A 19,389-nucleotide genomic window follows, 5' to 3' on the forward strand; every position below is an offset into this window, starting at 1 on the left:
CCGAATTCCCTAAAATCAGTCATTGTAAGTTAGTGATGGAGGCAGCAGTGGATCAACAACTCCTGTAAACTCCTGTGTGCTGTGATGTTAAAATCACTGGTTTACTCTATGGACTTTGGTGTGGGAGAGTGAGTGACTTTGGTGCGAGAGAGTGAGTGACTTTGGTGCGGGAGAGTTTTATTTGATTATGAAATAAACCTCCTGGTATCGGGCGATGCCTCCGTTGACGGCGGCGTCGATGACCCCGTTGAGCGTCATGCTGAGCAGGTTGATGTTTCCCTGCAGCTGCTTGTGTTGGTACTGACTGATCAGAGTCCTCAGCTCCTGGTTCTTGTTCTCCACCACAGACACAGCGTTCTCCAGAGGACTGACCTCCACCTGGAGAGGAGATCAGTCACTTCACAGACTGAACATATTTATTTGACTAATATTACTTTAGAACTATTGATCATCATATAACACCCAGACTAAACTACAGTGCATCCACAAAATATCTCATATCTTGTCAGAAAAAAAAAGCCGGGGGGGATATAGACCAAAGCCATTAACTACGAGGAGTTAACTGCCATTAACTACGATTAATTACAAAGTGTTAACTGAGATTGATGACGATTAAATACAAGGAGTTAACTGCCATTAACTACGACGAGTTAACTACGATTAACGACGTGGAGTTAACTATGATTAACTACGACGAGTTAACTACGATTAACTACAATTAATTACGAGACGTTAAATGAGATTAACTACGATTAACTACGTGGAGTTGACTGCGTGGAGTTAACTACGATTAACTACGTGGAGTTAACTACGATTAACTACGAGGAGTTAACTACGATTAACTACAATTAATTACGAGACGTTAAATGAGATTAACTACGATTAACTACGTGGAGTTGACTGCGTGGAGTTAACTACGATTAACTACGTGGAGTTAACTACGATTAACTATGTGGAGTTAACTACGATTAACTACGTGGAGTTAACTATGTGGAGTTAACCATGTGGAGTTAACTACGTGGAGTTAACTGCGAATAACTACGTGGAGTTAACTACGATTAACTACGAGGAGTTAACTACGATTAACTACGTGGAGTTAACTACGATTAACTATGAGGAGTTAACTACGATTAACTACAATTCATTACGAGACGTTAAATGAGATTAACTACGATTAACTACGTGGAGTTGACTGCGTGGAGTTAACTACGATTAACTATGTAGAGTTAACTACGATTAACTACGTGGAGTTAACTATGTGGAGTTAACCATGTGGAGTTAACTACGTGGAGTTAACTACGAATAACTACGTGGAGTTAACTATGTGGAGTTAACTACGTGCAGTTAACTACGAGGAGCTAACTGCGATTAACTACAATTAATTACGAGGCGTTAACTTAGATTAACGACAAATAACTACGAGGAGTTGACTACGATTAACTACGAGGAGTTAACTGCGATTAACTACGTAGAAAAAGACTGAAAGGACAAATTAAAAAAAGACAAAGGGGACAAAAAAAGTGTGTGTGTGTGTGTGTGGGGGAGGAGATATAGACCAAAGCCCACAGAGAAAACCAGTGATTTTAGCTCACAGGGACACAGGAGCTGCTGGTCCTCTGCTGCCTCGTGTGGTCACTTTGTGTCACTGAAGTTAAGTCTAAAGTAAATATTTTAAAAGCTTAAAATCAGACATTGTAACTTAGTGATGGAGGCAGCAGTGGATCAACAACTCCTGTGAACTTTTCTCTATGGACTTTGGTGTGGGAGAGTGAGTGGGTGCTCACTCACTGCACACAGAGTTCCTCTTTTTCTTCTATGTTCATCATGTGAGAGCTTATGCACTTATTTATTTACAGGAAACAGGAAGTTTCTCACTCACCAGTTCTCGCTTCTCCACCTCAAACCAGCGAGAGATTCCGGGCAGAGGGTGAGTGAGGATCAGTGTGGTCCTCTCTATCCACAGACTCTGTAACACACACACATCAGTGTGAGTGTGTGTGTGTTTGTGTGTGTGTGTGTGTGTGTGTGTGTGTGTGTGTGTGTGTGTGTGTGTGTGTGTGTGTGTGTGTGTAACATTCACAGTTACAGTGTTACAGCAGCAAACGTAAAGGTCATTTATATATATATATAAAAAAAAAACCCATAAGAAAATCTATCTAAAGATATTATCTTATCATATAAATAACATAGATAAGGTTGCAGAAATTCCCATTCATTGCCATGAAAATTCCAAAATTCCCAAACTAAATTTCCCAATCCTATGGGAAACTTCCTGGAAATGTAACAATAATTTTCCATTACCCTTTAAGGTTTCAAAGAGGTGAAAAATTCCCGGTAACTATTCAAAGTTTTAAACTTTCCGTGGGAATTATTGCAACCCATCTTATTGCTGACAGGCGGGAAATTGTGGGATTTGGACATTTAGTTCAGGAATTTTTGGACATTTTTGCAACCTTAACTTTCATATTTATCTTATCTTCAGGGTGGCAAAGGGGCGGAAAATTCCCATTAAATATTCCTGAAACTTTCCATGTTATTTGGAAATTTAGTTCGGGAATTATGGAAATTTTTGCAACCCTGCTGATCTTATTGCTGAGGGATGGAAAATGATCGTTAAATTCCCAGACACTTGCCATGGGACTGGGAATTTAATATTCCAAATAGGAAACTTAACATAAGAATTTTTGCTCCTTATCTTTGAGGTTGCAGAGCGGTGGAAATTCCCGATCAATATTCCAGGTTTGAATCTTTCCATGGGAATTTTTACAATCCATCTTATTGCTGAGGGGTGGAAAATTATTGTTAAATTTCCAGAGACTTTCCATGGGATTGGGAATTTAGTTTGGGAATTTAGTAAATCTTTGCATCCTTACTTTATTTATCTTGTCTTATTTGCATGTTTTCTTTAGGTCGGAAAATTTCCCAGTAAATTTCCTGAAACGTTCCTGGGATTGGGAAATTTAGGAAATATTCAAAATTGGAATCTTTCCATGGGAATTTTTTCGCAAACTACTTATCTTATTACTGAGGGTTGGGAATTATCATTAAATTTCCATAAACTTTCCTTGGGATTGGAAAATTCAGCGAGGGTCTTTTGGAAATATTCCAAATCGGAAACTTTCCATGGGGATTTGGTGTGGGAGAGTGAGTGGTTTCACAGTGAGATAAAACGCGTGTTAAACAGATATCACAGACTTAATCTGACCTTGAACTCATTGTCTCGGTCTTTGGGTCCTTTGTGGAACGGTCGGTCGTAACGGAAACGCCGGACGTTGTTGACGCGGTAGAAACTCTTGATGCGGTCGGGAACTCTGTCCATCTGCAGCACGCTAACGCCGTCCGGCACCGGGGTCACCGCGTAGATCTGCAGATCTGAGGTCAGAGGTCAGGGGAGTTTAACGTTTAAAGAACAACGTAAACGTGTGAACGTAAAGAACGACGTAAACATGTGAATGTAAAGAACGATGTAAACACGTGTGAATGTAAAGAACGACGTAAACGTGTGAATGTAAAGAACGTAAACGTGTGAACGTAAAGAATGACGTAAACATGTGAATGTAAAGAACGACGTAAACACGTGTGAACGTAAAGAACAACCTAAACACGTGTGAACGTAAAGAACAACCTAAACACGTGTGAACGTAAAGAACAATGTAAACGTCTGAACGTAAAGAACAACGTAAACATGAACGTAAAGAACAATGTAAACGTGTGTGAATGTAAAGAATGACGTAAGCATGTGTGAACGTAAAGAACGACGTAAACGTGTGAACGTAAAGAATGACGTAAACATGTGAATGTAAAGAACGATGTAAACACGTGTGAATGTAAAGAACGACGTAAACACGTGTGAACGTAAAGAACAATGTAAACGTCTGAACGTAAAGAACAACGTAAACATGTGAACGTAAAGAACAATGTAAACGTGTGTGAATGTAAAGAATGACGTAAGCATGTGTGAACGTAAAGAACGACGTAAACGTGTGAACGTAAAGAATGACGTAAACGTGTGAATGTAAAGAATGATGTAAACACGTGTGAATGTAAAGAACGACGTAAACATGCGTGAATGTAAAGAACGACGTAAACACAAAGAACGACATAAACGTGTGAACGTAAAGAACGAAGTAAACAAAGAACGACATAAACGCGTGAACGTAAAAAAGAACGACGTAAACGTGTGAATGTAAAGAACAACGTAAACGTGTGAACGTAAAGAATGACGTAAACATGTGAATGTAAAGAACGACGTTAACATGTGAATGCAAAGAACAACGTAAACATACGTGAACGTAAAGAACAACATAAACATGTGTGAATGTAAAGAACAACGTAAACATGCGTGAACGTAAAGAACGACGCAATCGTGTGAACGTAAAGAACAACGTAAACATGTGAACACGTGTGAAGGATACACTGCGCGTCACACTGCAGAATGGCCTCGTCCGGCTGATTTGGGTGCTGCATCGCAATGGCTTGTGGGAATTCTCCCAGCATCCTTTGCTGGAAGGCCTCTAACCTCTCGTAGTCGTGGCCGCGACACACAAACTCTTTGTTCTGGAGGAAAAGAGCAGGTTTTAATAAACAGGAAGTTTACATTTACGTTAAATTCCAGCTAAAATCTGTGATTCATAAAGAGAACGTTTACCGAAGTTGACTTAGTTTACGTTTAATCACTAACGTTACCTTTGCAAAGTCCAAATTCAGGTTTAGGTTTAATATCCTGACCAGGGCTGCAAATTTACCCATATTTGGAATATTTCCAAAATTCCTTGACTGAAATTTTCCAAAACCCATGGAAAGTTTCTGAAAATTTACTGGGAAATGTACATTTAGGATGGAAAAGGATGGAAATGTCCCAGTAAATATCCAGAAACCTTCCATGGGTTTGGGAAATTTAGTTTGGTGGTTTCCAAATTGGGAACTTTCCATGGGAATTTTTGCAACTGGTGGAAATATCCCAGTAAGGAAAATTTAGTTTGGAAATGTTGGAAATTTTTGCAATCCTACCTTTCTTATTTACTATTTCAGAGGCAAAGGGGTGGACAATTCCCAATAAATTTCCGGAAACTTTCCATGGGATTAGAAAATTTAACCTGGGGGTTTGGGACTTGTTCCAAATTGGAAACTTTCCATGAGATTGTGACATTTAATCTGGGAATTTTGGGAAGTTTTTGCAACCTTCCTTATTTATCTGATCTTATCTTATATTTATGGTGACAAAGGGGCGGAAAATTCCCAGTTTGGGAAATTTAGTGAGGGAACTTTTGGAAATATTCCATATTTGAAACTTTTCAAATTTTTTAGAATTTTTCCAACCCTAGTCAGGATATTAAAGGATACATACATACACGCCGTTCATTCATTCATTCATTCATTCATTCATCCGTCTCAAAGTATTCTGTAAACAAGTATAAAATAAAAATTTTAAATTAGAAGTCGTACTCACTCTGAGGAAGAAGGGAAACTTCCTGCCGTAAAATCCCACCCTGAAGAACTCGGGCTCCAGACGCTGCTGCTCCATGATGTTGTCGTAATATGCTGCCTCCATTTTCTACACACACACACACACACACACACACACACACACACACACACACACACACACACACACACACACACACACACACACACACACACACACACACACACACACACACACACACACACACACACACACACACACACACAAACTGAACCTTACAGTCACAAATACATGGTGGCGACCCCTTGTGGAAGTAGATAAAAACATGTATGTACTGAAGAGAGGTGATTTACAATTGTTAACCTTTTGTGTGTGTGTGTGTGTGTGTGTGTGTGTGCGCGTGTGTTTGCGTGTGTGTGTGCGTGTGTGTGTGTGTGCGTGACTCACCCGTATCCAGCTCAGACTCTGGTAGTCGTACAGCGACTCATACTGGAAGGCCAGCTCTCTGCAAAGGGGAATACCATACTCCCAACACTACACACACACACACACACACACACACACACACACACACACACACACACACACACACACACACACACACACACACACACACGTGTCACATTTACAGACTCTAACCATCACATACTACTGTTAAAATTGAAGTGTTCCGATTCGTTTTTCCAAGTGATTTAATGCTTTTTCCTTGTGTAAACTGAAGTTTGTAAACCACTCACTCTCCCGCACCAAAGTCACTCACTCTCTCACACCAAAGTCACTCACTCTCCCGCACCAAAGTCACTCACTCTCTCACACAAAAGTCACTCACTCTCCCGCACCAAAGTCACTCACTCTCCCACACCAGTCACTCACTCTCCCGCACCAAAGTCACTCACTCTCTCACACCAAAGTCACTCACTCTCCCGCACCAAAGTCACTCACTCTCTCACACAAAAGTCACTCACTCTCCCGCACCAAAGTCACTCACTCTCCCACACCAGTCACTCACTCTCCCGCACCAAAGTCACTCACTCTCTCACACCAAAGTCACTCACTCTCCCGCACCAAAGTCACTCACTCTCTCACACCAAAGTCACTCACTCTCCCGCACCAAAGTCACTCACTCTCTCACACAAAAGTCACTCACTCTCCCGTACCAAAGTCACTCACTCTCCCACACCAGTCACTCACTCTCCCGCACCAAAGTCACTCACTCTCTCACACCAAAGTCACTCACTCTCCCGCACCAAAGTCACTCACTCTCTCACACAAAAGTCACTCACTCTCCCGCACCAAAGTCACTCACTCTCTCACACCAAAGTCACTCACTCTCCCGCACCAAAGTCACTCACTCTCTCACACAAAAGTCACTCACTCTCCCGCACCAAAGTCACTCACTCTCTCACACCAAAGTCACTCACTCTCCCGCACCAAAGTCACTCACTCTCTCACACCAAAGTCACTCACTCTCCCACACCAAAGTCACTCACTCGCCCGCACCAAAGTCACTCACTCTCCCACACCAAAGTCACTCACTCTCTCACACCAAAGTCACTCACTCTCCCACACCAAAGTCACTCACTCTCTCACACCAAAGTCACTCACTCTCCCGCACCAAAGTCACTCACTCGCCCGCACCAAAGTCACTCACTCTCCCGCACCAAAGTCACTCACTCTCTCGCACCAAAGTCACTCACTCGCCCGCACCAAAGTCACTCACTCTCCCGCACCAAAGTCACTCACTCTCCCACACCAAAGTCACTCACTCTCTCGCACCAAAGTCACTCACTCGCCCGCACCAAAGTCACTCACTCTCCCGCACCAAAGTCACTCACTCTCTCGCACCAAAGTCACTCACTCGCCCGCACCAAAGTCACTCACTCGCCCGCACCAAAGTCACTCACTCTCCCGCACCAAAGTCACTCACTCACCCACACCAAAGTCACTCACTCTCCCGCACCAAAGTCACTCACTCTCCCGCACCAAAGTCACTCACTCGCCCGCACCAAAGTCACTCACTCTCCCACACCAGTCACTCACTCTCTCACACTACAGTCAGTCACTCTCCCACACCAAAGTCACTCACTCTCCCACACCAAAGTCACTCACTCGCCCGCACCAAAGTCACTCACTCGCCCGCACCAAAGTCACTCACTCTCCCGCACCAAAGTCACTCACTCTCTCGCACCAAAGTCACTCACTCTCCCGCACCAAAGTCACTCACTCTCCATCACCAAAGTCACTCACTCTCCCGCACCAAAGTCACTCACTCTCCCGCACCTAAGTCACTCACTCTCCCGCACCAAAGTCACTCACTCTCCCGCACCAAAGTCACTTACTCTCTCCCGCACCAAAGTCACTCACTCTCCCACACCAAAGTCACTCACTTTCCCGCACCAAAGTCACTCACTCTCTCGCACCAAAGTCACTTACTCTCTCACACCAAAGTCACTCACTCTCCCACACCAACGTCACTCACTCTCCCACACCAACGTCACTCACTCTCCCACACCAAAGTCACTCACTCTCCCACACCAAAGTCACTCACTCTCCCACACCAATGTCCATAGAGTAAACCAGTGATTTTAACATCACAGCACACAGGAGTTCACAGGAGTTGTTGATCCACTGCTGCCTCCATCACTAACTTACAATATCTTATTTGGTGAATTCGGCTTTAGAAAATATACATTCAGACTTAACTCAGTGACACAAAGTGACCACACGAGGCAGCAGAGGACCAGCAGCTCCTGTGTCCCTGTGAGCTAAAATCACTGGTTTTCTCTATGGGGTTTGGTGTGGGAGAGTGAGTGGTTTTAGGACTAAGATTTGAATTGTGGTTATGGTTAAGGTCAGTGATGTGTGTGTGTGTGTGTGTGTGTGTGTGTGTGTGTGTGTGTACCTTCCCCTTGTTAAAGTAGTGGATGACCTTGCGACTCAGACCCTCTTTGCGATGCCACTCAGTCTGAGCAGGATAGTGAAGGAAGTCTTTGAGCGGACGCTCGTCCCAGTGCAGCAGCTCCCAGTACAAGAGCAGAGTGAACGCAGCCTCTGTGGACGCACAACAACAACAACACAACCATGTCACACACACACACACACACACACACACACACACATACTGTCTGTGTGTGTGTGTGCTGTACCGGTGTAGTTCTCGGCCTGTAGATGCATGTCACACAGCTTGTGAATGTAGCGGATGTACATCTCCTCCTTGTTGATCTCGGACTTGTAGAAGTTCTGAGGACGTAAAAACAAAAGGACACGACGTCGTTTCACCACAAGGGGGCAGTAGAACAAGTCGTGAAGTACAAACGGAAGTCATGGAGTTGTTACTAGAGTTCAGATTTTAGAACTGGAGCGACGTCGCCTCCCAGTGGAGAAGTCAGGAAACAAAACACGGACGCAGACGTATCTCGAGCGAGCTAATGTTAGCTACACCAGGTGATAACGACGCGGTGTTGTGCTAACACGCTAACAGCAGCGTTTTTGTTTCTGTGTTTGTTTGTGTGTTTTTGCAAACAAACACACCAACAAGCACACAAACAAACACAAGAAAACACACAGAAACAAACAAACACAAACAAACAAACAAAAAAACAAACACAAACAAACACCCACAAACAAACAAACACACACACACAAACAAACACAGAAACAAAAGCGCCGCTGTTAGCGTGTTAGCACAACGGTGTCTGTTTGTTTCTTTGTGTGGTTTCTTGTGTTCTTTTGTTTGCTTGTGTGTGTTTGTTTGTGTGTGTGCGTTTGTGTGTGTTTGTGTGTGTAGCAGTGGAGAAGTCGGAGGAAACAAAACACGGACGCAGACGTATCTCGAGCAAGCTAATGTTAGCTATACCAGTCGATAACCACGCGGTGTTCTGCTAACACACTAACATGCTAACAGCGGGAACAAAGTTCAACGTGTGGGACAAATAAAACTGAAGGGAAATTAAACGGTAAAAGTCGCAGGTTCTTCAGTCACATGATCAAATTGTCTTAGAAACAGTCAAATCTAAAATGTCGTTGTCGTTGTTTTTCCTCCAACTCATTAAAACGTACGAAGCTAACATGCTAACGGCTGAGCGCGGTCGTACCAGGAGGTTGACGGTGCAGCCGATCTTCTTGTTCTCCGTCTCGTCTCCTTTCATACAGTCACTGAAACACAAGAGCGAGAAGTTTGTGACGACAAAAACACAAAAACAACAACAACAACAACAACACTGGTGTCTGGTTTGAACTAAAATGGCGTTTGCTAAAGGCGTTTTATTCAATAACAACAACAACAACAACAAAAACACACAATCCACCTCACTGTCAGTCCACCAGAGCATCATGGGAAATGTTGCTAACTAATACTGCAATGTAGCTAGGAGTTAATGCTAGTTTTGCCAACTAGCGAGCTAATCTAGCCGTCTGTGGACTAGCATAGACCAGTCTTATGATTCTAGAAGACGAACGACATACGTGCTAAATGCCATAGAGGCAGCCATCTTGAATTTCTCACAATTCAAAATGGCTGCCATGCAACAACACAACACACGGAACATGTGCACAGTGTGTGTGTGTGTGTGTGTGTGTGTGTTACCGGTAGTCCAGCAGTCGCTCCATCAGTCGTGTTACCGAGGTAACGAAGGACACTCCGGTCTCTCTCCACGTCTCCTGCTCGATCTTCTCCAGCAGACTGTGATACAGACAGTCAGTGATACAGACAGTCAGACAGACAGCGATACAGACAGTGATATAGACAGACAGACAGTCAGTGATACTGTACCTGGGATACGGCCCAAACAGCTGAGTTCTGATCCAAGCAGCACAGAACCAAGAGTTAGAACACAGGAGGGTTAGTGTGTGTTAGTATGTGTGTGTGTGTGTTTGTGTGTGTGTGTTTGTTTGTGTGTGATTGTTTGTTTTTATTTGTTTTTGTGTGTTTGTTTTTGTGTGTCTGTGTGTTTGTTTGTGTTAGTGTGTTTGTTTGTTTGTGTGTGTGTGTGTTTGTTTTTGTGTCTGTTTGTTTGTGTGTGTGTTTGTTACTGTTAGTGTACGTGTTTGTTAGTGCGTGTGTGTTTGTGTTGGTGTACGTGTTTGTAAGTGTGTGTGTGTTTGTTAGTGTGTGTTTGTTTGTTAGTGTGTGTGTCTGTTTGTTTTTGTGTGTTTGTTTGTGTGTGATTGCTTTTGTGTGTTGTTTGTTTATTTGTGTGCGTGTGTGATTACTTTTGTGTGTTGTTTGTTTAGTGTGTTTTTTTTTTTGTCTGTGTGTTTGTTTGTTTGTATTTGTTTGTGTGTGTGTTTGTGTTAGTGTGTTTGTTAGTGTGTGTATTTGTTTGTTTGTGTGCCTGTGTGTGTGTATTTGTTTGTTTGTGTGTGTGTGTTTCTTAGTGTGTGTGTGTGTTTCTTAGTGTATGTATTTGTTTGTTAGTGTGTGTGTATTTGTTTGTTAGTGTGTGTATTTGTGTGTTAGTGTGTGCGTGTGTTTGTTAGTGTGTGTGTATTTGTTTGTTAGTGTGTGTATTTGTGTGTTAGTGTGTGCGTGTGTTTGTTAGTGTGTGTGTATTTGTTTGTTAGTGTGTGTATTTGTGTGTTAGTGTGTGTGTGTTGTCCTCACAGCAGACTGAAGAGCTCTCTGTAGTTCTCATCACCTTTCCCTTCAGACACCAAACTGTCCAGTTTATCGATCAGTTCAGCCTCCACCTGCACACACACACACACACACACAGACACACACACACACACACACACACACACACACAGACACACACACGCACAATCTTTAAATCCAAGGTGCATCATGATTCTCATTTGTAATATGGATTAATGCAGAGAACACACCATGACACATTAGTGTGTGTGTGTGTGCATGTGTGTGTGTGCGTGCGTGTGTGTGTTAACCTGTTTGAAGTTGCCGTTCTTGCGTTGTTCCCAGTCCATCATGTCGTGGAAGATGGGGATCATGATGTTCCTCACCTCCACCTGAGGAACCAGCGTCACGCCCAGGAACGGGCCGATCATCCCGGGGATGAAGTGGATCTTATTCTCACCTGGAGGCGGAGCAAAGCTGTCAATCAACCAATCAATCAACCAATCAACCAATCAATGACAGCGACTGCTTCTCACCCAGGTTCTGCCACATGCTGAAGAGTTCGTAGGTCATCATCACTCTCATGTCACCGTACCTGCAGACACACACACACACACACACACACACACACACACAGGCCGTCTGAGCGCAGTACCAGTGGAAACCATTGGGGGGCAGTGTAAACCAATGGTTTAACGTTTAGTGAAGACACGAGGAAGGAATTTCAACAAACGAGGAGCCGACAATGTCCAAACGTCCTCCCTACATGGAAACTGAAGTTTGTAAACCGCTCACTCTCCCACACCAAAGTCACTCACTCTCCCACACCAAAGTCACTCACTCTCCCACACCAAAGTCACTCACTCTCCCACACCAAAGTCACTCACTCTCCCACACCAAAGTCACTCACTCTCACACACCAAAGTCCATAGAGAAAACCAGTGATTTTAACAATTCGGCTTTTGTTCAGATTGACCTCAGTGACACAAAGTGACCACACGAGGCAGCAGAGGACCAGCAGCTCCTGTGTCCCTGTGAGCTAAAATCACTGGTTTTCTCTATGGGGTTTTGTGTGGGAGAGTGAGTGGTTTACAAACTTCAGGGAAAGCGTGTTTGCCTTTTTGTGAGTGAAAAGTTAACGATTTTATTATTTACGTTATTTATTTATTTAGTAAGTTAGCTCTTACTTGTCCAGAGCCTTCTTCCTCTTTGCAGAACTCAGGTTTTCCAGCTGTAAACTGGGCTGGTTGATGTAGAGAACAGCCAGACTGAAGTACGAGTTCCACACCTGCTCACACACACACACACACACACGCACACAAACACACACACACGCACGCACACACACGCACACACACACAGAATGACGGTAAAGGCAGAACGTCAGCGCTCCACTGTCTGGAATCACACTGATGTCACTTCCTGTCACTGCTGCAGGCGCATGAACTGAAGTGACCTCATGTTTCACCGTGTGTGTGTGTGTGTGTGTGTGTGTGTGTGTGTGTGTGTGTGTGTGTGTGTGTGTGTTGACCTTAAAGTCAAACTCGGCCTCAGTGAAGTTCTTGTGCAGAGCAGGAGACAGATACTGAGCTGTGGTGAGGATGATGCTGCAGAGAGAGAACACACACACACATACACACACACACACACACACACACAGTGTGAGACAGTCTTTTCCCGTCAGTGTCAAACGTTTTAAAGGACTTTTCTTTTAACGTCATACTTGCTGGTGAGGAGTCTCATGACGTTCCAGTCACGAGGAAAAATGCTGAGCTTCATCAAGTTCCTGAACACGCACAAAATCTTCAGCAGGAATTCCTGGAAACACGAGACATGAGTCAGTTTTCCCTCAAACATCAACGACGTTGTCACTTTCCGTCAATGAAGACGTGAGAAAGGACAACAACAACAAGACGACGGACAGACATATATAGATGCTAGCCAGCTAACTAGCCAGCGAGACAGACAAAAAGACAGGAGTTAGCTAACTAGCACAACAGACCGATAGATGCTTGTTAACTAGCGAGACAGAGAGATGCTAGCCAGCTAACTAGCAGATAGACAGATAGATGCTAGCTAGACAGACAGATCGATAGATGCTAGCCAGCTAGCTATACAGACAGATAGATGCTAGCCAGCTAACTAGCCAGCCAGCCAGCCAGCCAGCCAGATAGATAGATGATTGCCAGCTAACTAGCTCAACAGACAAATACATGCTTGCCAGCTAGCTAGACAGACAGATCGATAGATGCTAGCCAGCTAACTAGCCCAACAGACAGATAGATATATGCTTTCCAGCTAGCTGGACAGACTGATAAATAGATGCTAGTCAGCTAACTGACTCAGCGTCTGTATAAACCCATGACTCGGCGTCTGTATAAACCCATGACTCAGCGTCTGTATAAACCCATGACTCAGCGTCTGTATAAACTCATGACTCAGCATCTGTATAAACCCATGACTCAGCGTCTGTATAAACTCATGACTCAGCGTCTGTATAAACTCATGACTCAGCGTCTGTATAAACCCATGACTCAGCGTCTGTATAAACCCATGACTCAGCGTCTGTATAAACTTATGACTCAGCGTCTGTATAAACTCATGACTCAGCGTCTGTATAAACTCATGACTCAGCATCTGTATAAACTTATGACTCAGCGTCTGTATAAACTCATGACTCAGCGTCTGTATAAACCCATGACTCAGCGTCTGTATAAACTCATGACTCAGCGTCTGTATAAACTCATGACTCAGCGTCTGTATAAACCCATGACTCAGCGTCTGTATAAACTCATGACTCAGCGTCTGTATAAACCCATGACTCAGCGTCTGTATAAACTTATGACTCAGCGTCTGTATAAACTTATGACTCAGCGTCTGTATAAACTTATGACTCAGCGTCTGTATAAACTTATGACTCAGCGTCTGTATAAACTTATGACTCAGCGTCTGTATAAACTTATGACTCAGCGTCTGTATAAACCCATGACTCAGCGTCTGTATAAACCCATGACTCAGCGTCCTGTGTTACCTTCAGCTCGTCTTTGCTCTGAAAGTTGTCCATCAGGTGCTGGAAGTGGACGTCCGTCATCTGCCGGAGGAGAGACAGGAGACAGGACACGTACTCTCCCTGCCAATGAGAAGCCAGCGATGGCCGACAGGTGAGCCAATCACAGACATGTCAACAAACGCGTCAGCCATGACAGTGGCAGGAACAGGAACAACAACAACAACGTTAGCGTCCACATTCAACGCAACTTAGAACAAGTGTCGCGTTTTTAACCGTTCTTATTGATACTTTACAAATAAAAAATAAATAAAAGTATAAAATAATATCAACGACCAAAGCTAAATTTAGCATTTTTTTTCACTTCCTTCCTGTGGTTTTGAATAGAGGAAGCGACACCATGATTACATGGGGATGACTCGTCCATTTTCACGCAACACAAGACACGAGAAGTGAAACGTTAAAGGTCGCGTGTGTTAGAAAAATAAACGATAGCTAGATGTAAGCTAGGTAGCATGCTAGCTATGCTAGTAAGGGATAGATAGATAGATAGATAGATAGATAGATAGATAGATAGATAGATAGATAGATAGATAGATAGATAGATAGATAGATACTAGCTCACAAGCTAACTAGCATGCTAACTTATACATGTCATGAACTATCTCTTTAATTCCATTTTCACTCCACACAAGAAACGAGAAGTGAAACGCTAAAGGTCGCGTGTGTTACAAAAATAAACGATAGCTAGATGTAAGCTAGGTAGCATGCTAGCTATGCTAGTAAGGGATAGATAGATAGATAGATAGATAGATAGATAGATGATAGATAGATAGATAGATAGATAGATAGATAGATAGATAGATAGATAGATAGATAGATAGATAGATAGATAGATACTAGCTCACAAGCTAACTAGCATGCTTACTTATACATGTATATGAACTATCTCTTTAATTCCATTTTCACTCTACACAAGAAACGAGAAGTGAAACGCTAAAGGTCGAGTGTGTCAGAAAAATAAACGATAGCTAGATGTAAGCTAGGTAGCATGCTAGCTATGCTAGTAAGGGATAGATAGATAGATAGATAGATAGATAGATAGATAGATAGATAGATAGATAGATAGATAGATAGATAGATAGATAGATAGATAGATAGATAGATAGATAGATACTAGCTCACAAGCTAACTAGCATGCTTACTTATACATGTATATGAACTATCTCTTTAATTCCATTTTCACTCTACACAAGAAACGAGAAGTGAAACGCTAAAGGTCGAGTGTGTCAGAAAAATAAACGATAGCTAGATGTAAGCTAGGTAGCATGCTAGCTATGCTAGTAAGGGATAGATAGATAGATAGATAGATAGATAGATAGATAGATAGATAGATAGATAGATAGATAGATAGATAGATAGATAGATAGATAGATAGATAGATAGATACTAGCTCACAAGCTAACTAGCATGCTAACTTATACAAGCACACTTTAAAAAGTCATGAACTTTCTCTTTAATTCGTAAACAGACACAAAGTACAAGGCAGCATGCAAGAAGAAGACGAGGATGAAGGAGGACGAAGAGTGACATGTTTCTGTTTTCTGATGCTAATCAAACACAAATACTATTAATTATAAATGTCAGGGTGTACGGTGGCCCTGAGAGGTCAAAACACAGTAAGAAATATCATTAACTGGTGATTCTTAACGTCTTTATTTGCGTCCTGTTGTATATCGCTGCCATATTCTAGTATTATCGTTTTAAAGGAAATGCAAAAATTGCAAAATTGTGTCTTTTAGGTTGAGTTGAACTCTCAGGGCCACCGTACACACTGTGATGTAATTAGTCAAAATTAAATGTGTTATTCTCACATTATTTTGATGACATAGAGCGATGAACATCACGTGACTCGGTTTGTTTACTCCGCCATGTTGGCAATGATGGGAATTTCGTTTGTTTGTGATTCTGTCCATGGGCGGGGCCTGGGGGGGCGGGGGCTAATTTGTAATATCTCAAATATAATCTGACAAACATTAGATACTTACAATAATTTTAATTCTAACAATTATTACAAGCAACTTTGTCGGATGTCGGCGGGGAAAACTAACGAATTCCGGACAGTCAGCGACTCGAAGCCTGTGACGACTTTGTCGCTCCAAAGCTCAGTAGCCAATCAGCAGGCAGCATCCTAAGCCCCGCCCATGGACAGAATCACAAACAAAAACCCAGGGAGCGCAATCAGTATCTGTATCATGCAGCTTTGAAACTCCTGCCAAGACGGCGTTGTTTTGACTCTTGATTGTAGCGCGACGTTAGCTAACCTTAGCTAGCCCCGGGACAGATGGACGGGTGGGTGGATGCAGGAAGTACAAGGGGAAGGGGAGGGGTGGTAGTGGTAGTAGTAGTAGTAGTCAGATTGTTAGTTACTAACAGTGATCTCCGCGGTGCACTGCGGACAGCGTTGACCCCTTACCGCCTCCTGCGATTGGCTCTTGCTCATGATGGACAGCAGGGTCTGCAGGAGGACGTCCAGCAGAGACTCCACCATCATCTCCACCTCCTCCTGCACCGACGTGTCCTACGAAAAGGGTTAGACAGCTAGATGTAAGCTAGGTACCATGCTAGCTATGCTAGCCAGCCAGGGAGCTAAATAGATTGTGGATTGTGTTACCAGTGAGCTGCTCTTGATTATAGAGAATATGGAGCTGAGAATCCCGGAGCAGATGAGCAGCTCTTTCTGTTGCCTCAGATGGAGATGAATGTGATGAAGAACCACAGGGAGGAGGATACGCCGAGACTCTGAAAACACACACACACACACACACACACAGTTCTTATGTCTTCTAATTTTCTATAAAAAATATACACATATCTCTATATAAAAGGAATAATTTTTATGATTTTTTGAAAATCAGGAAATGATCCATTTGTCCTGATGCACTTTGACAGTGAGCTGAGTTTAGTCTCAAAAACAAAAAGTATCTCGGAATGACTTGAAATTTACCATCATAATAGTCGGCATCACTCTGAATAAGGATCAGTTGTAACTTTTCGCATATCTCTTAAGGAATAATTTAAATGAATTTTTGAAAATCGGAAAATGATCCATTTGCCCTGATGCACTTTGACAGTGAGCTGAGTTTCCTCTTAAAAACAAAAAGTATCTCGGAATAACTTGAAATTTACCATCATAATAGTCGGCATCGCCCTGAACAAGGATCCGTTGAAAAAAATTCACATATCTCTTAAGGAATAATTTTTATGATTTTTTGAAAATCAGAAAATGATCCATTTCCCTGATGCACTTTGACAGTGAACTGACTGTCTTCTCAAAAACAAAAAGTATCTTGGAATGACTTGAAATTTACCATCATAATAGTCGGCATCGCCCTGAACAAGGATCCGTTGAAAATATTTGCAAATCTCTTGACAAATAATTTTGATGATTTTTTGAAAATCAGGAAATGATCCTAGCCTTTACCTGGGAAGGAGAAGAGCCTGCTGTCCACCGTGCGGGCGATGGACTGCAGTTTGACCACGTCCATGGACTGTCCGATGTGGACGGTGGACGGCATGCTGCCCAGCGTGCCGCGCACAAACTCCGCCACCTCCTGCACCGTGAACATCTGCAGCAGCTCGTCAAAGACGGCGGGGAACGAGTTCAAGAGGGCGGCCTGAGGAGGAAGAGGAGGAGGAAGAGGAAGAGGAGGGAGGATGAGTGACCGCGGCTTCATGGTGGACACAGTGAGACGCTGAGTCACTGTCGGTGCTTCTCCTGTGCAGGGTTTTAGTGAAGGGAGTGACCTGGACAACAGTGGTGGTGAAGTAATCTGGAGTCTGGATCATGGATTGGGTCAAATTGTGAAACGTTCGCTTGTTCAAACCAATCCAAACGTTATTTATGGTTGGATTGGGAGAACATTTAATGCAAAAACATCTTTTTCATTCAGGAAACTCTGAAAAAAAAGTGTCAGGAAAGTTTTCCTGGAAAAATAAATAAATCAGAAACTGACTTTTTTGTCAAAATTTGGACGAAATACTAAAGTCTGACTTTTTTTTACATTTTGGACGAAAAATTTACTAAACAAATTGGTAAAAATTTGGACACATATATTTTTTTCAGATTTAGGATGACAATTTTTGAAAAAAAAAATTGTAAACATTTGGACGACATACTAATTAATTACTTTTTCACAATTTGGATGAAAAATGTACAAAAAAAATTGGCAAAATTTGGACACATAATAAATGACTTTTTTCAGATTAAGGATGTCAATTTTTGAAAAAAAAAATTGTACATTTTTTTTCCACAATTTGGACTAAACATTTACAAAAAAAATTTCCCAAAAATTTCTGATTTTTTTTTTTATTTGGCCGACATGTATGACTTTTTTTTCACATTTTGGATACATTTTTTGTTTTTTTTAAATGTTCCCAAAAATTTCTAATTTTTTTTTTTTATTTGGCCGACATACTAATGTATGACTTTTTTTCACATTTTGGATAAAAACTTTTTTACAAAAAAAATGTTCCCAAAAATTTCAGATTTTTTTTTGCTCAAAATTTGGACGACATACAAATGATAACTTTTTTCACAATTTGGAGAAAAATTTTGCCAAATTTTTTTTTGTCAAAATTTGGGCCAGTTTCTCCTGAGGAAATTCTCTCCACTGTTGCTTCCTCTTTGTTAATTTGTGCTTTTTGTCACATATGTAGCTTTGATTTCCTGTAATTCACAATTTTTCTGCGTTTTGGCAAAAATCCATTTAATCCAGTCAGATTACCTCTGAACAAAGGAGAGTATATTTTAAAGGGACAGTTCAGGTTATTTCACGTAGCATAGTCTGACGAGGCATTAACACACAAACAAACTTGAAAACAAGGCTTTTTTTAAACCACTTAACAAAATGCTCATGTCATAAAATATATGTCTATTTAAGTCTATGATTTCCTAAGAACAATTTGCTGCTTTACCTCAGTGTCAGACAACATCATATCACAGGAGTTCACAGGAGTTGTTGATCCACTGCTGAACTCCATCACTGAGTTTAAATGTCTTATTTTGTCTCTTCGGTGTTTGAAATTCACTTTTCAGATTTACTTCAGTGACACAAACTGGCCACACGAGGGCAGCAGTAGACCAGCAGCTCCTGTGTCTGAGCAGGCTTAAAATGATGGTTTTCTCTATGAGGTTTGGTGTGAGTGGTTTACACACCTCAGCATTGGCTGTATTTATGTATTTATATATATATATATGTATATATATATATATGTTTATATATTTTATTTATTTACATATAGTATTTAGTAGTTCTAAACATATGTCAGTGCCTCATACAACCACACTCACACAAACCAAAACTATCACTTTAAGTGTTG

At 42.0% G+C, this 19,389-nt stretch overlaps 1 protein-coding gene across 1 annotated transcript in view; it reads right to left on the reverse strand.

Annotated features, from left to right (window-relative positions):
* dock3 (dedicator of cytokinesis 3) overlaps positions 1-19,389 on the reverse strand; it is a gene marked incomplete at its 3' end in the record, with an annotated part of 71,641 nt that overhangs the window by 6,470 nt on the left and 45,782 nt on the right. Inside the window, exons 24-44 of the mRNA XM_083907665.1 lie at positions 17,492-17,684; positions 16,682-16,809; positions 16,442-16,588; positions 14,032-14,130; positions 12,724-12,818; positions 12,532-12,607; positions 12,188-12,288; positions 11,537-11,595; positions 11,312-11,460; positions 11,028-11,113; positions 10,197-10,223; positions 10,011-10,106; positions 9,520-9,580; positions 8,572-8,665; positions 8,328-8,476; positions 5,873-5,959; positions 5,450-5,554; positions 4,416-4,557; positions 3,206-3,372; positions 1,880-1,966; positions 199-378 (exon numbers count right to left, since the gene is read on the reverse strand). Coding sequence (XP_083763791.1) covers positions 199-378; positions 1,880-1,966; positions 3,206-3,372; positions 4,416-4,557; positions 5,450-5,554; positions 5,873-5,959; positions 8,328-8,476; positions 8,572-8,665; positions 9,520-9,580; positions 10,011-10,106; positions 10,197-10,223; positions 11,028-11,113; positions 11,312-11,460; positions 11,537-11,595; positions 12,188-12,288; positions 12,532-12,607; positions 12,724-12,818; positions 14,032-14,130; positions 16,442-16,588; positions 16,682-16,809; positions 17,492-17,684 — 2,328 coding nt within the window. The remainder of the gene's footprint in view (positions 1-198; positions 379-1,879; positions 1,967-3,205; positions 3,373-4,415; positions 4,558-5,449; positions 5,555-5,872; positions 5,960-8,327; positions 8,477-8,571; positions 8,666-9,519; positions 9,581-10,010; positions 10,107-10,196; positions 10,224-11,027; positions 11,114-11,311; positions 11,461-11,536; positions 11,596-12,187; positions 12,289-12,531; positions 12,608-12,723; positions 12,819-14,031; positions 14,131-16,441; positions 16,589-16,681; positions 16,810-17,491; positions 17,685-19,389) is intronic.

This window comes from Microchirus variegatus (genome assembly GCF_963457635.1).
Source record: "Microchirus variegatus genome assembly, chromosome: 21".
In the NCBI taxonomy this organism is placed as follows: Eukaryota; Metazoa; Chordata; class Actinopteri; order Pleuronectiformes; family Soleidae; genus Microchirus; species Microchirus variegatus.